The sequence below is a fragment of the Thamnophis elegans genome, chromosome 1, assembly GCF_009769535.1.
Source record: "Thamnophis elegans isolate rThaEle1 chromosome 1, rThaEle1.pri, whole genome shotgun sequence".
Taxonomy (NCBI): domain Eukaryota; kingdom Metazoa; phylum Chordata; class Lepidosauria; order Squamata; family Colubridae; genus Thamnophis; species Thamnophis elegans.
Window position 1 is genome coordinate 157,421,626 of NC_045541.1, and position 18,100 is coordinate 157,439,725.

The 18,100-nt window shown below is 42.1% G+C and overlaps 1 protein-coding gene across 2 annotated transcripts; it reads right to left on the reverse strand.

The window, feature by feature from the left end:
- Window positions 1-813: 813 nt before the first annotated feature.
- On the reverse strand, window positions 814-16,370 carry LGALS3 (galectin 3). 2 transcript variants are annotated; one of them, XM_032236401.1, is made up of 6 exons: window positions 16,274-16,370; window positions 5,978-6,087; window positions 5,212-5,727; window positions 3,790-3,878; window positions 2,215-2,383; window positions 814-1,107 (listed from the first exon to the last, which is right to left on the reverse strand). In XM_032236401.1, exons 2-6 carry the CDS (start codon window positions 5,993-5,995, stop codon window positions 952-954), a joined length of 948 nt encoding a protein of 315 aa, XP_032092292.1. In that variant the 5' UTR covers window positions 5,996-6,087; window positions 16,274-16,370; the 3' UTR covers window positions 814-951. The 2 variants fall into 2 exon arrangements, with proteins under 2 accessions (XP_032092292.1, XP_032092285.1); XM_032236394.1 differs by having other exon boundaries at window positions 5,978-5,999; window positions 16,274-16,360.
- Window positions 16,371-18,100: the final 1,730 nt, after the last annotated feature.

Consider the following 18,100-nt stretch of genomic DNA (forward strand, 5'->3'; position numbering starts at 1 on the left):
GGTGCGTCTTATGGTCAGGTTCGTCTAAATAGTGCAGAAAATACGGTATTTATTTTTAAATCAAAGTAATTAAGTAAAATATTAATTTAAATAATTGCTTTCAATCAAGCTCTCCACTAATATTATTTTTAAAATGGTTATGTAGATCTGATGACTGAATCATAATTGAGTAGTAGGCCAATTCACACCTTAAATTAAGTCATGATTACAGGGAGTCCTTGATTTACATTCACAATTGAGATTGGAATTTCCATTGCTAAGTGGCAGCAGTCGCTACAATCCCAGTTGCTATTGTTAACTCACTCCCATAGTCTTTAGGTGAGGTGACTTCCTACTGGCTTCCCACAACCAAAGTTGGTGGAGAAGCTGACGAGAATTTCCAGGTAGGTAAGTGGCTGAAATAGTTATCTATTTCAGCTGTAAACCTTGATTGACAAACCACTAACTGGCTAATTTCACACAACATTCTAAGCCTGAAGCGATCTATAATTTAGTGCAATTGTGAATCAAGCCAATGTATTTTTCCAAGATGAAAAGCAGCAATTCAAGAGACTGAGGCATGTGCCTTTTGATAACTTTCCTGGGAGACTGGTGAATGTCCTTGATACTCTTAGCATTGGAACAGGTGTGCCCTATACGCTGAGTCATGTTTCTCAATCTCAGCAACTTTAAGACATGGGGTAAAATTGATTCGCTTAACAACCATTGCAAAGAAGGTTGGAAAAAAAATCAGGTCCAGCCACATGATGCCTAAATTTATGACTGTAATGGCTTACAACTATCATTCTGAGCAAAACTACCTGTACACAAGACTTGTTAGCCTTTAAAAGTTTTATTTATTAGTTACTACCCAATATAGTACAGTATATTTAATATATCTTTTTTTTAGAAAACAACGATCAGTTTTACAGGGATATTGATCACTAGGCTGCAATGAGCCAAAGGCTTGGCTTAGATCATGAAAGGCATGACACTGGTGAGGGTGACATCACCAGCAACAGACAGCTTGGTGATCTGCTGCAGCTCTTTAATACGGTGCTTGTACTGCATGAGATGAGCGTCATCAACAGCAACCTTCAGTTGATCTGCTTCACAGAGAATCTGAATCTGTAAAGGGACAGATGTAAACATTCCTAAAAAGTCATAAATAAGAATTACAGAAATACCATGAATTCATGCAACCTGAATCTTGCTTTTTTTGCACTGGGCACTATGGACTTGCAGAGCTACCATTTTGTGCTTGACATGCTTACATTTTAAAAAGCACCACAGATATTGTATGAAACTAGAAAATGTGGTGGGAAAAGTGCCCCATCCCAGCCTTAAGAGCTTCAAAAGAGAGCCATGCTAAATTCAGCACCGCAGATTTTTGGCCGAGTGATTTGTTTCTTAAAAAATATATACACTTCTTTGGATAGCATACATATTTTTAAGCACACCTTTCACAAAAACTTATGGAACTCAATTCAACTGAACTGACACAATGTTCTGTTGCATTCTACTCCCATTTTAAGTCTAGTCTTTTATCACTTTCTGGTAATCTTCAAAGAACCTTTATGATTGCCTCTATGTTGGAGTACACTGAGAATGACAATGCTCTGCTTCCTATGCAGAAAAATGAGAGTGTCAGAGGGCATCCTCTGGGGACCAGGAGACACTTCCTACTCATCGCTTGAGGTCATCTGAATTGCAGCCGACATATCAAAACCAGTTCTCCATCCTGCTTTAGGTGCTATGCAGAAACAAGGCAGCAGGATTGGATGCATTCACAGGGCTCACTTAAAATAGTGATTGAGCCATTTTCTGTATAATAAATTGAACCATATACTAATCAAATACTTTAGACTTGTACAATATCCTACTGCATAGATAAACACCAAAACCAACAGTAAAGCTCAGCATATTGTTCAAATGCAACCACTACGGTAGGTATTTTCCCCACTTGTGTTGAATGAACATAATACAAGCAACCTGTCTTCCTCAACCTAAAGCCCCACCAGAGGTACTACAACTCCCGACTCCTAAAATTCCCACTCAGTTTGGGTATTGCTGGGGATTCTGACACAGGTGATCTCAAACATGAACCCAAGAAACAGAATTATAGAAATGGAATCAGGTAAATTAAACTGTCCTTGCAATATTCAAATAAATAACTTGCAGGCAATCAAGTTAATTCTTAGCTATCCAAAGAACACCTGATGCAAAACCTTTTACCTTAAAAGGTTTGCCAGCCTCAAAAGGAAACCTGGGTGCCGTCCGGTCTTCCGTCCCCCAGACATTGTGAATCTTGCTGTTGCATACAATCACCTTCCTGTTGCTCTCATTGAAGCGAGGGTTAAAGTGGAAAGCAACGTCATCACCTTTCTTGAAATCTAGTTGAAATCTGCGAGAAATGAGGACCCAAACTTTTATCCCAATGTTCTATGCAATGCAAATGACCGGCTGTCCGCAAGGCGTATAAATCCTTCCATTCCCCACCATTCAGTCAAAGCTGAAGCTTCTTGGATGAGAAGCAAAACAGCTTCAAAGAAAAACCAGAAAGTCTAGTTGCCTCTTGAAAGAAAGGGTGGAAAACTATCTCTGGGACAACCATGACCTGGATGACTGAGAATGTTCTACAGGAAACTTATAAAACAAAGCTTTTCTATTTATTCATCAAATTAATTATTAACTTGAAAACTTGGATCTGCAGTGTGGTGCCCCCGGTTGCCAATGTGCCTATGGGCATCATCAGGTTATTTTATTTTACTATTAAAACTTTAAATGAGAACTTTGTGAGCTGTAAAGCAAAGCCTTCCTCTAACATATAAATTTTATTTCTAATCATACTTTTATATCCATTTTGGTTCACACGCATTCTTAGATAGTTAAAATCACAGAGGTTTAATAAAACGAGAAGCTAAAGAAGGGAGTGGGATGGGTGGAGGTAAAAGAAATAATAGTCAACTATAATGTCTCCTCTTTATCTTCTGAGTGTTTGAAGCAAGTCAGAGTTTTCTGGACAGGTGGACCCAATCTTGGACTAGAGGACAGCCACTGCCTTGCACCCTACCAGCATGGCGTTTCAAATAACAGCAACAATAATAAAGAAGGTGAGATGGGATGGGGTACCAGGAAGGCCCAAGGGAAACATCTTCAGACATTATATAAGCTTCACCAGCTCTAGAAAATACCTCTAATATCTTTTGGACCACTGACCTAACTTGGCCTTGGAGTGACATGCCAGGAGTTCTGCTTCGAGTTAAGATAAAGAAGTGGGTGTTGCAAGACAAGGACTAACTTTCATTTAATTTCAATTTTAATTAAATTATCCATTTAATCCAGAGCTGCAAACTGGATTTGGGAGCGGGGGGGAATACCTCCGGCATTCTTTCTGCAGCTTCCAGAACCGTCCAAATTGATCGAGTCAAAATGTTCCCCTCTCCGATTGTTAGATTTATATCCTGCTTTTTATCTTGGATCTCAAGATCATCTCCCTTTTTGTCCCACAATAGCAAGCCTGTGAAGGATTGTTCCTAATCCTTTGCCCAACACCTTACCCATTATGTCCCACTGGCTACTCTTTTGGAGAATGGGCTCAGTACATGTAATAAACGGTAGGGTTTTGATTATGACCATCATCTTATAACTCACACACAAATCCTAATGCATCCTTGATTTAGTTTGTTCCTCCTAATCCCCCACCCCCCAAGTAATGTATGCCAAAGGGCAGTCCATCCTGCAATCAATCCAACTGTCCTGCAAGAAACTGGATCACTATCACCCACCACTCCATCACCCCTGCCTTACCTGTTCGGCCTTGGATTCACTGTCCCAGTCACAGTTATTAACAAGCGAGGCACAAGTCCTGAAGAAAGGGGTAGGTCAAAAGGGACTTTCTGAAGACAAAAACAGATCAAATCAAATCAAACCAATTAACAAAATTGAAGAGCATACGGTCCAACAAGATCTGTAGCCTGCCTTGACTTTTGGTTTTCTATTTATTACAAATATAATCGCATCAATAACCCCTTTTTTGTAAAGTTATTTCTGAACTCTTTTTTTTCCTTCTGCCCCCCTCTTGGTCTCAGATAAAGGTTTTCTCCAAGTTATTCTGCCTCTAGTTTATATCTCTGTTCTGTGGTCTTGATTCCCAGGAGGGAGGGAGGGCATTCCAGAAGAGCAAGAGACAGCAAAGTTTAGTTTATGTAGGAGATGACCAGATGGAGCACGACGGCAGGATCAAATGTATCATCAGTCTGGAGTCCCTAATGCCTTCAAAAGAGACCTAAGTCCAGTCCCCCCCATTGAAGTCTGTTGACTCTTATCTGGTGCCAGTTCACCTTGACCATTAGTTTATAGATCCAATTTTTATACATAGGTTGCATGGAATAAACTCACTGTGACCTTGAACACTATCTTGCCTCCTGGTTTCTTGCCCCTGACAGTTTATCAGGGAAGAAAAAATTAAGGCATCTTCTCCCTAGGCGTCCTCAGGGTGTATGTTTAATGGTGCAAGTTGCTTTGCTGAGCAAAATTTCTGTCTATGGGTGAGGAACAACAAAGGAAACTGCTCAGAAGACCCTCAGCATGTCTTTCTCGGTTTTTGGAGCCTGACAATCCTATCATATTCCCTTCTATGTGTTGGGGTTGAGTGTCATTAAATGCGTTTAAAATAAATCATCACTGATGTTCCATCTGCACCTAATTGACTAGACTTTGGGATAGCAGTGAAATCCTCTGAAGTCTACTACCAGTTCGGTGAGTCTGCTACTGAGCGTGCGCTTTGTGCGTGCCACATGCGTGCCTGAGGTGCGCCTGCACAGCACTAAAAAAGGAACATTTTGAAGCCTCCCGAGTCTGCAAAGGTAAGAACAGCGAGGGGGTGGGAATCTACTGTGCCACGCGATTTAGATTAGCTAGAAAGCAGGAAATCCGACGATTCTAATAATATAAATTGCGTATCACACTGATCGTCGGAAATACTGGTTCGCCTAAGCCAGTAGCATTTCACCCCTGCTTTGGGACCTTCAGTTTGGAGCCAAAAGGTCTTGTTCTCGAAGTGAAATATTTGAACAGCCACCAAACATTTAGTGTTTAATTTTGGTCTTACCAATAAGAGGTGCTGTTCCTTTGTTTAAAAGAGAGAAAATGTTTAATCAAGAACTGAAAAACAAACGCAGATACCCCCTTGCCATGCACAAATCAGAAACACAAACATATTTTTCTCACCAGTGGACCAGAAAATCCTCCAGGTCCACCCTGTGGTGCAGTTGGTTGTGCTCCTCTGTCACTTGGGGGCTGCCCAGGAGCAGGATACATTCCTGAGGACCCTGGTATGTTTGAAAATGCGCCGGGCCCTGATGGGCCTCCAAAGTATGCTCCAGGTGCTGCTATTCCTCCTGGGCATGTGCCTGGTGCTCCGGGATATGTGCCTGGGGCGCCGGGAAGTGCTCCTGGTGTGCCGGGAAGTGCTCCTGGGGCGCCGGGAAATGCGCCTGGTGCTCCGGGAAATGCGCCTGGTGCTCCGGGATATGCGCCTGGTGCTCCGGGATATGCGCCTGGGGCGCCGGGATATGCGCCTGGGGCACCAGGAAATGCGCCTGGTGCTCCAGGAAATGCACCTGGTGCTCCAGGAAATGCTCCTGGTGCTCCGGGATAACCTGAGAAGCCACCAGGCTGATTGCCCCAAGGATTCGTTTGCATATTTGGATTAGGATTGTTGGATCCTGACAGGGCATCTGATAGCTGTGAGGAAAATAAGGAATTTGTTACGCTTTTTCCCAGCCAGTAGAAATATCTTTGCTGAATTTCTGACATTCTTGGCTTTCCCAGAAATGCCATGATCCATGACAATTTATTAATACCCCTTCTTTAAATGACAATGGAGTGAGGGTCTAGAAGACAAACTGAAAAGTGGGGCATAAATTTAATAGTAATTAAAAACAAAAGGAAAAGTAAATGTGGAATTAAAAAGCACCATTTTCTTCAGACTTACCGAAAATCCTTCAGACATCTTCCTGAAACAAGAAAGACAACAGGACAATTAGCAGAGCTCAGGATTTTTTAAAGAGACTCCGGGATCCAACCCAGATTTTGGTAGAACTTCTGTGTAAAACAGAGAAAAATGTGAAACTGAGAATATATCTGAGTGCCTTTTGTGGAATGGAAAAACTAAGGCAATACAATCTATGTAACCAATGACTATCTTGCTAGAAAAGAATGTGTGGTTTTGTGTTGTACCTAGACACATATTTCTTACTCTGTTTTGGCCATTTAAGCGCAGGCTGATGATGAGATGAAAAACTCAAATCTTGTACATGGTCTCAGTAAAGATATTGCCTGACTATTGATATTTGGATTATTTTTCATGGATCACAGAATATAGTTATGAAATTATTATTATTATTTCCATCTTATTATATAGAGGGAAGAAAAGGGATAAGTAACAACAAGCCTGTGATGTCAGTAGAGGGTGCTCCAGGACTTCAAACAAATAAAATCAAAACTCTGAAAACCATTCAAAAACCTGTTTAATGTTCACAAGGATGTATAGAATTGTAAAAGGATTTTAACTATCTGAAAAGGTTCATATGTCCTGCAGTAAGATTTTAATTTTGATTGATTTATATCCCGCTTTACATTTTTAAAAATAATTCTAGGTGGCAAACATAACCCCTTCCTCCTCCAATTTTTCCTCCGAGGTGGATTTTGCTGTAATAGATTGACTGGCCCAAAGTCACCCAGCCACGTTTTCATGCCTAAAGTCGGACTAGAACTCACAGTCTCCTGGTTTCTAGCCTAGTGCCTTAACCACTAGACCAAAGTGGCTCTTATGTGGCCCACCAGAGTTCCCATCAATTAGATGAGCCTAATGTACAAAATACATTAGGACGCATATTTAAAAAACACAATTTGGCAGAGGGTTGTTTTTTTTTTTACATTCTTCCTTTTTGTGTCTGTGTGGTGGGTGTGGGAGGTAACTATAATAAGCCTTGAGGAGCAAAAACTATAGTAAGTTCCCCTTTTACAGATAGACTAGGCTGGACCTCTGATCGAATTTTAATGCAGAAAAAGGAAGATTTTCAAGTGTCTTTTGCTTGCTCTGAATTTCTTCAGAGTGAAACAGAGAATCCTCCGCCCCAAATGAATGGCCTCAGACTGAGGAAAGCCAAAGGATAAATGAAGGAAAAGTAGAACGGGGGAGGTTTTGAGGTGGCCTTTAAAAAAATAATAAAATAGAAGAAGTCTGATTCCAAAAGCAGCCCAATGTCAAAACTTTGCATTGAGCAATCCAAATGAATTGCCAATACTGTTTGCTTTTTACAAGCATGGTGTTGACTCATCTTGCAATGAACAATGAAATCTGTCCTAAAATACTTTGCTTTCTATAACAGAAACAGAATTGTTTGTGGGAGAGATCAAACCATCGGCTGATGGCTGACACCCGTCTGTATACAAACCTCAGATACCGCAGAAAGCTTCAAAAGCACACGTGCACATAAGCAAACTTTGTGTTTTCAGGGAATTTGCTATAGAAGCCTCTTTAGAAAATACTCTGACATTGTTTGTGTTGTGTCAAGTAAATGCAAATATGAGTCATGAGTTCCCACCCCAAGCGTTTCGATTCAAAAATTCTTCTCTCTCTCTCTCTATTACAAGGAAGCAGTTTTATCAATCACATAATATAAATTGTATCACTATTATAAATCTTGTCCTGAATTAATTCAAGAAGGCATACAAACAGGTTGAAGCTCACAGTCACCCTGGGAAAGATAAAAACAAAGAAGCTAACAGTGCCTTAACAACAAACATTCTTACTGGAATGTTCTATGACTTCTCTGGATTCAGTTATGCCTGTAAACACCTCCTCTAATACACATCAGATTCCGGTTACTGCTTTATTTTGGGAGGGAGGGAGGGAGGGAGGGAGGGAGGGAGGGAGGGAGGGAGGAAGGAAGGAAGGAAGGAAGGAAGGAAGGAAGGAAGGAAGGAAGGAAGGAAGGAAGGAAGGAAGGATCGATCTCTGTAAAACAATGCATCAATACCAAGCACAGGTAATCCTCGATTCATGACCTCAATTCAGCTCAAAATTTCTGTTGCTGAGACATTTGTTAAGTGAATTTTATCCCATTTTACAACCTTCCTTGCCACAGTTGTTAAGTGAATCACTGCACTTGCTAAGTTAATAACACTGTTGTTAAGTGAAACAGGTTTCCCCATTGACTTTGCTTGTCAGAAGATCAGAAAAGGTGATCACATGACCCTGCGTCATGCAATCGTCATAAATATGAGTCAGTTGCCAAGCATCTGAATTTTGATCCTGTGACCATGGGGATGCTGCAATGATTGTTATCCTTCTGCCATAGGAAATTATTTCGTAACGAACAACCTCACACTTAACAATAACCTATAGCTTGTGCTGACTAGTTTCAAAAATGCCTTGTTGTGTGGCATGATCTCTATTGCTGCCTTGGCACAGTTCTTACAAACAACTCCAGAAGAGGTACCAGTCCAAATGATCCTCATTAGAACAAGAATGGAAAATGTGTTTCACGATGTCCTTTATTGCCAGCCAAAAAATGGTCCTTGTCATTTATTTATTTTTAAAAAAAATGTTTTGCAGCTTGAAAGCAATGCTTCTCACCATAAAGACCCAAGCAATTTACTGTTTGCATGTTTGCTTCCAGCAAAAGCCACTGCACACTTTTAAACATGTTCCCAGTTGCACAGAGCCAAAAGGCAAACACCCCACAACTCTGCTTGTTGTCCTTCTACCCATTTGACGCTGCTTTTTCAAATGCTAGTTTGCCTGAATATTAACACTTAGAGAATGAGGTCATGGCCAGACAGTAAAGGGATGAGAACTTATATTTGCTGACAAAAATATCTGAAATGTAAAAATAATGATTGTGCGAAAGTACTATAAATTGAAACGGAGGACATTACAAGAAGTTCCAGGCCAAAATGTGAAGGTATAGGAAATTTTTGAACATAATATAGTTGTATCCCATGCTATCAAGGTCATAACAAAGGGCAGCTTGATATCTATCCAGACTCCTCCATGACAAACCGCTAAAAATTGATGAAGGATTATAAGGAGATACTAATTCAGCACTACCTATAAAAAGAGAGTTGGAGGGGATAAAAGTCTGAAGTCCTGTTTTATATTCCACGAGACATCTCATAGACCAGGGCTGTCAAACTCCCAGCCTGCAGGCTGGATGCGTCATGAGCTGGCCAGGCCCACACCTGGTTTAATGAAGGGGGGGAAATTCCGAATACCCAATTCCCATGACGCTGCCATGACAACTTGAGTTTGACACCCCTGTCATTGACTAATCCAATGCCCCATTGTCATTTGGCCAATGAAAAAGAGGATTTAATTGGTATGGAAGGACTGAATGAGTGAGTGGATTTTAAAATCTACCAGTAATCTACTAGTAATCTCCCAATATTGCTGGTTGCTGCTCACAGACTTTGTTCTGGTGCTTAATAACAATATGTATTAGACTGTGTTTGTTAAAAATCCATACCATGTACGGGTTCTGGGAAGTCGGGGGGGGGAGGAGGGGGGTAGGGGGGTGGAGGGAGGGAGGGGCATACAAAAAAATTGTACTTCAATGTTTTAATGATTGACGAATGATGAAATATTTGTGTTTTAAAAGAAATAAAACCTTTGAGACAAGAAAAAAACAGTACGTACGTACGTACGTACGTATGTATGTATGTATGTAGTGGAGGATAACTCGCTTGCAACACACCCTCACAGGAAATCTTTCTCTGAGTCCATCCCTACCATGACCTATTCCTTAACAGAAGCAAACCTCTTTATTCCCTTTGGCATTCTAGCATTTAGTGAAACCAAGATTTATTGTGGTATCTGGATTTTTATTGTTATTGTAAATCTGCTGAGGTTTTTTGCACATTCCTTTAAGCTGGATGCCAAGAGGAAGGGAAAGAAGCAAAAATCTTTCAGATATGTGCTGATTAGTTTATGTCCTTTCAAAAACTGCTAGTGTTTATTTTGGTCCCACCGGACATCTATGCTGAGACTGAAGTCCAGTCTATGTACCACAAGGTTTGCAAAACAATTTTTGTTCCAATGTGTTTTTTTATTTTATTTCATTGCTGCAAATTTTGATTCTCAATCGGTCTCCAACTAGGATCATACATCACACATTCACTTAACTTTCTGTATGGAAACACCGGGCTGATTCATACACCTCCTTAAACAAAAACCAAAGGAATCATAATATGGTTTAATGCAATGTGTGAAACCAGCCTCTCTATTTGTTCCTCTCCTCATTTAGAAAAACTTCCCAGCTGGCACATTCCATTCAAGTTAGGCTCACAAATCCCCATCAAATGGTCAAAAATTCTAGGAGTTGTAATCCCAACTAATCTGAAGGATGACAACTGTTTAGGAAGGTTGCTCGGGATGGGATAAAAGCAAAATATTAAATGCCAATATCATTTAGCATTCGGTACATGTTTCCTTTCCTTTTTCTATTCCCTTTCTCAACTATTTGCTATTCTTTATTATATTTATTTTCTCTTATGCTTTTCATTGTGTTAAAAATCATTTAATAAAATTTAGCACATATATACCCTGGTTGTAGCATTCTTGTGGGCTGGGTTGGTTTAAAAATTAGCTAACAAGAAAAGGGCTAGAGCAGTGATGGCTAACCTTTTTGCTGCCAAGTGCCCAGCAAAACCCCAAAATGCAATACAAGCACACCCCGTCCATGCGTCCTGCCCCCTGCATGTGCCCCGCCCTGTGCATGCACGTGCATCCCTTGTGCATGCGCCCTGCCCCCCTGGCAACCCGTTTTGGCTTCCAGGTTGATGCAAGAGGACTTCCAGGCCCAAAGCGGGGCACGTGGGGGAACATGCACACACACGAACCCCCAAAATGCAATGTGAGCACCCCCAGCACCTACCCCCTGCACATGCGCAGCAGAGACCCAAAGCCCAGATGGAGGCTCACACACGTGTGCAGTGGAGCTGGGGCAACAGCTGGCCTGCCCACAGAGAGGGCTCTGCATGCTACCTGTGGCACACGTGCCATAAGTTTGCCATCACGGGACTAGAGCCTTCAACAAACAGCCTAAATCACAAGCAAACAGTAATCACTGTATCTCTCTCAGACAACTGATTGATGATTCACTAACCTTAGAAGTAAGCACATCAATATAATTCTAGAAAAAACTATGAAAGGATATCCATTTCTTTGTCTGTCTCAAAATGTGGCACTGAAGTGCTTCATATAGCCTCAATGAATCCCCCTTCTGATATGAGAATTGAGAGAATCCTACTGTTTCTGAGCAAATGTCAGTGACAGAAGATATAAAAAATGTTTAAATTGTGAGGCGGCATTCCAAGCAACTGAGCCAAATCAATTATGATAGAAGTTCCTGGTCCTCAAACATGTTCTAAACCAGTTTAACAGGCTTGGATGCCTCTATCCGAGGGTGCCAGTGTAGAATCAAACAGGTTGGAAGATCTTGAAAAAATAAACATTGTGGGATTCGGTTCCATTGAAATGTATTCTCAGCATGCCTCAATCGAGAGGATTTAATTTGTCTCACAAATTGCTCTTTAAGGACAAGATTGCACAAAGCCGCCTTCAGGGTCATCAGCAGGGAGGACCGAGGTGGCAGCTATTACTGCATTAAATGAAGCCCTTTTTATGCTCATTGTGACATAAATTAAAAAGGGCGGAGTTTCGATTGTTTTGGCCCCCCCATTCTTTTCTCAGCCTTTGATAGAGCAATGATGGTCTCAAGAAACCGAAGGCTGGGAAAACAATGGGGGTTTCGCCTCAAAATAGCAAAAATAAGCCCCCTCCTTTCCAAAAAAAAGGATGCGATATCTTTACTGTTATTTTATTATCCAAACATTCATTTATAGTAACTTTTAAATACTTCATTAAGGCTTGACCCGTATCCCACCTAAACTGCTTCTGAATCCCCTTTGTGCAACTCATGCCATCAACTGAAAAATGGTAACTTAAAGCAGGGGTCTCCAACCTTGTCAACTTTAAGCCTGGGGGACTTCAACTCCCAGAATTCCCCAGCCAGCAGCCTGGGGAATTCTGGGAATTGAAGTCCTCCAGGCTTAAAATTGCCAAGGTTGGAGACCCCTGCCTTAAAGCACCTGTAATTCATCAAGTGGTTATATCAATGCTGATCTTTAGCAGATGGGGATTTTTGAAATCTACCATGTTGTTACCTATTCAGTGGCAACACATTTAATCTGGTTAAACCAAGTCACAAAACGGTTGTCCGATCCGACATCATCCTTAGACCAGTCAGCCATTATCTCAATCAAATTCCCTTCCTAGTGGTTCTAGCGGCACATAATCACACTAACTAGCATTTTAGAATGACCATGTCCTCACCCATTTGCTCCGATATCTGGCACACTTCCTTGCATCACTAGCTCCTTCTTCTTTGGACAACCAATGAAGCGGTAGTTTACAATGTGGACACTGTATACAATGTCCGCAGGCATGTTCTCCACTGCTAGATCTCCGCATTGAGTTATATGATGGAAAATCTTACTTTCTCTTATCTCCTCAGCTGCTTATACAACACAACTGACTGTAACATTAGTTACCGTATTTTTTGGACTACAAGACGCACTAGTGTATAAGATGCACCAAGATGCCGAAGAGATAAGTAAGAAAAAAAGTTTTTGTCTTCACTCAGCCCCCCAGGAACTCTCTGTGGGCTTCAGCAGGGCTGGGGGAAGGCAAAAGCGCCTCCATTTTTGTGAAAAACAGGCAAAAAATGGCCCATTTTCTGCAAAAACGGGGGCATTTTTGCCTTCCCCCAGCCCTGCTGAAGTCTGCAGATTGCTGCTGTGGGCTGGGGGAAGGCAAAAATGCCTCCATTTTTGTGAAAAATGGCCCATTTTTGCAAAAATGGGGTTTGAGGGAAGGGCTTGAGGAGGCCAAAAATGGCTGTATTCGGTGTATAAGACGTACCAATATTTCGGTGTATAAGACGTACCAAAATTTCCACGCTCTTTTAGTGGGGGGGAAAGGTACGTCGTAGACTCCGAAAAATACAGTAATCCTATGCGTGGCTGAATTTATTCTGAGCTAAATCTAATTCCGATTCAGTTGGCTGACTCTTTCGTGGTGTTGCTGTATCACCTTCACCCTCCTCCTACTGACCAGGGTAAGTGTGTCATAGGAGAACAGCGATCAAGTAGCACATGGCGGTATTTGCCATGGGACATAATACCTGACTGTGAGCAAAAGTCCTTTCTTTTCCAATGAAGCCCAGCCCGGCCATGGAAACAGAAGCAATAAAGGAGAATATCTGTAGCTCAGGGTTGAAATGAGGGGTTCCTTGATGCTTTCTGAGCTTGGTTGTTTACTTGCAGACATTTCATTACTCAACATCATTAGTACTGGTGAAGTTATCTAGTTTAGGTAAAGAAACTAGGTATTAAGTTAACACCACTTTATAATGCCTTGGTAAGGCCACACTTGGAATACTACATTCAGTTTTTGGTTGCCACGATATGAAAAAGATGTGGAGACTCTAGAAAGAGTGCAGAGAAGAGCAACAAAGATGATTAGGGGACTGGAGGCTAAAACATATGAGGAACAGTTGCAGGAACTGGGCATGTCCAGTTTAATGAAAAGAAGGACTAGGGTTGACATTATAGCAGTGATCCAAAATCTCAAGGGTTACCACAAAGAAGAGGGAGTCAAACTATTTTCCAAAGCACCTGAGGGTAGAACAAGAAGCAATGGGTGGAAACTAATCAAGGAGAGAAGCAACTTAGACCTGAGGAGAAATTTCCTGGCAGTTAGAACAATTAATCAGTGGAACAACTTGCCTCCAGAAGTGGTGAATGCTCCAACACTGGAAGTTTTTAAGAATTTGTATTGTATTTGTATTTATTATACTTGTATGCCGCCCTATTCCCGGGGGGACTCAGAGCGGCGAACAAACACATGGGGAAGGGGGAAATACAAGAAGCTGTTGGATAACCATTTGTCTGAAATGATATAGGGTTTCGTGTCTAAGCAGGGGGTTGGACTAGAAGACCTCCAAGGTCCCTTCCAACTCTGTTATTCTATTCCATTCTATTCCATTCTATTCCATTCTATTCCATTCTATTCCATTCTATTCCATTCTATTCCATTCTATTCCATTCTATTCTATTCTATACATCTGGAAGAAAATTACAAAGCTCAGGAAAACAGATCCATTTGCTAGAATCTTGACCTGCCTTCCTCAAAATTAGAGTCGGTGGTAAGGTTCCCCTCACAACTTCAGTTTTCTTTCCTATACTGAAACTCGGGGATAGGGAACCTGAAGTACTGTTTTGGTCTTGGGCTACCCCCCAACTTATTGAAACAGCTTGGGGAAAAGGCTCCCTTTGTCATTTGATTTCTGCCCAGTAGGTAGAGATTGAAACTATTCCCTGTTGTTTCTGTCTGATGGTGGCAACTTGCAAATTCTGCATCTAAGCCTTTCCTGGCCTGACCTTATACACAGGTGGCTGCTTTCAGGAAATTGCTAAGTGCAGGAATTTTGCAAGTTACCGGATGCTATTTACATAAATACTGTAACACTGAAATGGAACATGATGTCAAGATGTTATTTATTTTATTTAGTTGGTCAAACATGTGCAAGATAACAGGTATAAGTATAAACATGGACATGAACAAAGGAAATGAGTACAAATAAATGGGGACAGTAGGACAGGTGCGCTTATGCACGCTCCCTTTTTGGACCTCTTAGGAATGGGGTGAGGTCCACGGTAGACAGTTTAAGGTTGAAGCTGTGGGGGTTAGAGGATGTAACAACGGAGTCAGGTACAGCATTCCAGGCTTTGGAACAGATTAGAAATCAGGAAGAAATCCTTGACAGAAATTCTACCTATTTGAGTAGCATAGGTTACGATATGGCAGATTTCCCCCCCTTTTCACCGGAGTTTTTCAAACATCCTGGCTAGTCATCTATCAGGGATAGGAAAGTAAACCCTGCATTGTGAAGGGGGTTGGATTGGATGGCCTCTGAGGTCCTTTCCAATTGTAGGATTCTGTGACTATTCAATCACCCTCGCTATCAAGACTGAAAAAAAGGAACACCTCGAATGGCTAAGGACTAGGATGTTTAAAGGTCTGACTTAGAATAGAATAGAATAACAGAGTTGGAAGGGACCTTGAAGGTCTTCTAGTCCAACCCCCTGCTCAGGCAGGAAACCCTACACCACTTCTCCCATATGAAGCCTGCCTAATGTGTGAAGGTCCTGTGAAGATACCTGCATTTGGCTGGGGTGAGGGATGGGGTCTCTTTAATGGTAGGCTGTGCTGGGTTAGCTACAAACAGTTTGCCTCCCTCAAGTAAAGTTTGCCACAACCTTAGTCAGTCAGCTATGTACTGTCGGTGGTGCCAAGAATTCTGAATTATTACCATGATTACTATTGATCATTAACACATACAGGTAGTCCTCGACTTATGGCCACAAGTGAGCCGAACGTTTCTGTTGCTAAGCGAAATACTTGTTAAGTGAGTTTTGCCTCATTTTACGACCTTGCCACCCTTATGAAGAGAATCCCGGCAGCTGTTAAGTCAGTAACATGGTTGTTAAACGAAATCTGGCTTCCCTATTGGTTTTACTTGTCAGAAGGTCACAAAAGGGGGATCACATGATCCTGGGGACGGATCATGAGTCAACTGCCAAGAGTCTGGATTTGGATCATGGTGACCAATGGGGATGCTGCAGCGGTAGTAAGGGTGAAAAACAGCCATCAGATGCTTTTTTTCCAGGACCGTTGTAACAACGGTCACTAAACGAACTGTTGTAGATCGAGGACTACCTGTATTCATGCGTCTGTGTTATCTCAAGGGAGAAGCTCCCGAGTCACCCGCTCGACCCTTCCAGGGGCTTCTCCTTTCCGACCCGCCCTGGCTGGCGGCTCTATGGAGGCTCCATCTGGGAAATCCACCCCCTCACCCAAATTGCTGCTTTGGGCGGAGCGGGAAAGAAGAGAAGTCCGGCCAACTTTTCCACTCGGCTTCCCGGAAAGTGGGGCGACCGCCTCCCATCCGGATATAGGCAGCTCTTCCCTCCTAGCGGTTTTCTCCACAAGTGCGGGCTCCGCTTTTTTTTTTTTTTCCGCCGAAAGAAAATGTTGCAGGGCGAAGCGCAACTCCTTCCTTCCTTCCTTCCAATTGCGCAATTGTGAAGGAAGAAGGTTCTCCCACCTACCCACCCCGCCTGCCCAAAGTTGCCCCGTCTTGGGCTTCCCGCCGCGACTTACCGGCCTGATCCTGCTGGAGACTCCTGGGCTGACTTCGTCGGAGCAGCAAAGAACGACTCAAGCTGGGCGGGACGTCGGAGCAGCTCAAATACGCGTGGGCCCGTCCCCGGACCGCCCCGTCCTTTCCGCTCCAGCGGCAGCCTGACTTGCCACGGCCGGCTCCCCCGCTTTCTTGCCAGCGACACTTCCCGAGCGGTTGTGCCTTAGCCTCATTCAAGGTCTTGGAAATAACATACATTCACATCACACCCATTTCACGGAGGTGCTTGATGCTCTCTGAGCTTGGTGGGTTTCTTGCAGACGTTTCATTACCACTGTAGGTAACATCATCAGTGCCTCGAGTAACAGAAGCCGCCACCTGGGACAGTTCAACCCTAAGCTACAAATATTCTATCAGTGCCACTTGGCAGAGTTGTGAAGATAAATTGGGCTTGGGAGTTGTGTTTGTGTGGAAGAGCCACACAACCATATCTGCTGGATCTCCCAGAAAAGAGATACTTGGGTAGTGTCTTGAGATATGGACCCCATTCCTAATCAATGCAGGTTTTTCCTCTATCCCTAAAGTTACGAAATTTGGAGATTGACTAAGACGTAGAGGGGAAGGTAAAGGCTCAGACCTCCTTTCTGAGCAGTCCTAATGACCTTATGAAGCAGCACTGACCATTTGCAGTCCTGCAAACAGAGGGAGCATCTTCCATGATGGCATCGGTGATAGCCTGTCTCCCCAAGACATTAGCAGGGGATTTTTATTGGCCTGCAAATGGACTTTCTGGAAAAGCTTCCCTCTTTAAGAGTCAGGTGAGAGAATATTAGGCTGCTTACGTCAAAAAGAATAAAAAAAACTTTCTTAAACAGTTGTTAAGAAAGCAGGAATCTAACAAGTGTGGTTTCACCCAGATATTCCTATTCAATAGGGCCGAAGTGGCCCAGTTGATTAAGTCCTTATCATTAATAGATGAGCTGTGTTTACACAAGACACTACCCATTTTTTAAAAAATCACAGCTTATAAAAGTGGACCAGAGTTTGAGATTGCACAACACACTGATATTTTTAGACACAGAGTAATCAGATTAGGCAATCACAGCCTTATTGTCATGAAAGCCAGGGTGGAGAATAGTTGCAAAGAAGATGTCAGCCACAAAGCACTTTCAAAAGTTTTTTTGATCTCTCCCTCTTCCTCCCTCCCTCTCTTCCTCCCTCTCTCTCTCTCTCTGTTACATACTGTCAGCCAGTTTTTCATGAAGCATGTGGGAAGTGGAAACCCAGAAAACAACATTTTCTTTAGCTGTAGAATGGTTTTATTCATTGATTCCTACACCAAGATTTGAAAGAGTTTTACCCCATGTCTTTCAACCTTGGCCACTTCTTTTTTTTTAATAAAGTTTTTTATTTTTTCCTTTCAAATACATTCACAAATATACATTCTCATAAGTACGATTAACTTTTATCTATTAACTACTAACATTTATCACTATCTTCTTACAAATATAGAAAACACAGATGGGTACCTCCATCTTATTTTGCAACAATCCTGCTCCTTTCATCTTCTCAACCTCCCTTCTCTGCTTTCTTCTTTCCTCTGTTCCTTCCTCTTTTCTTCTTCCCCTCTCTTTCCCCCACTCCTTCTTCTCCTTCTTTCCCTCCCTCCTACTCTTACTTCTCCTCCCTTGCTTTCTCTGCTTTGCCCTTTCTTTCTTTCCCTCCTCATCTTCCCTCCTTTCTGTTGGATTCTCGGGGTGGCATTTCAGTGATGCCAACTTTATATTTACATACAAATAATTTTCTCTGTAACATTTTACTTCCCAATAATAAATCCACTTGTACCA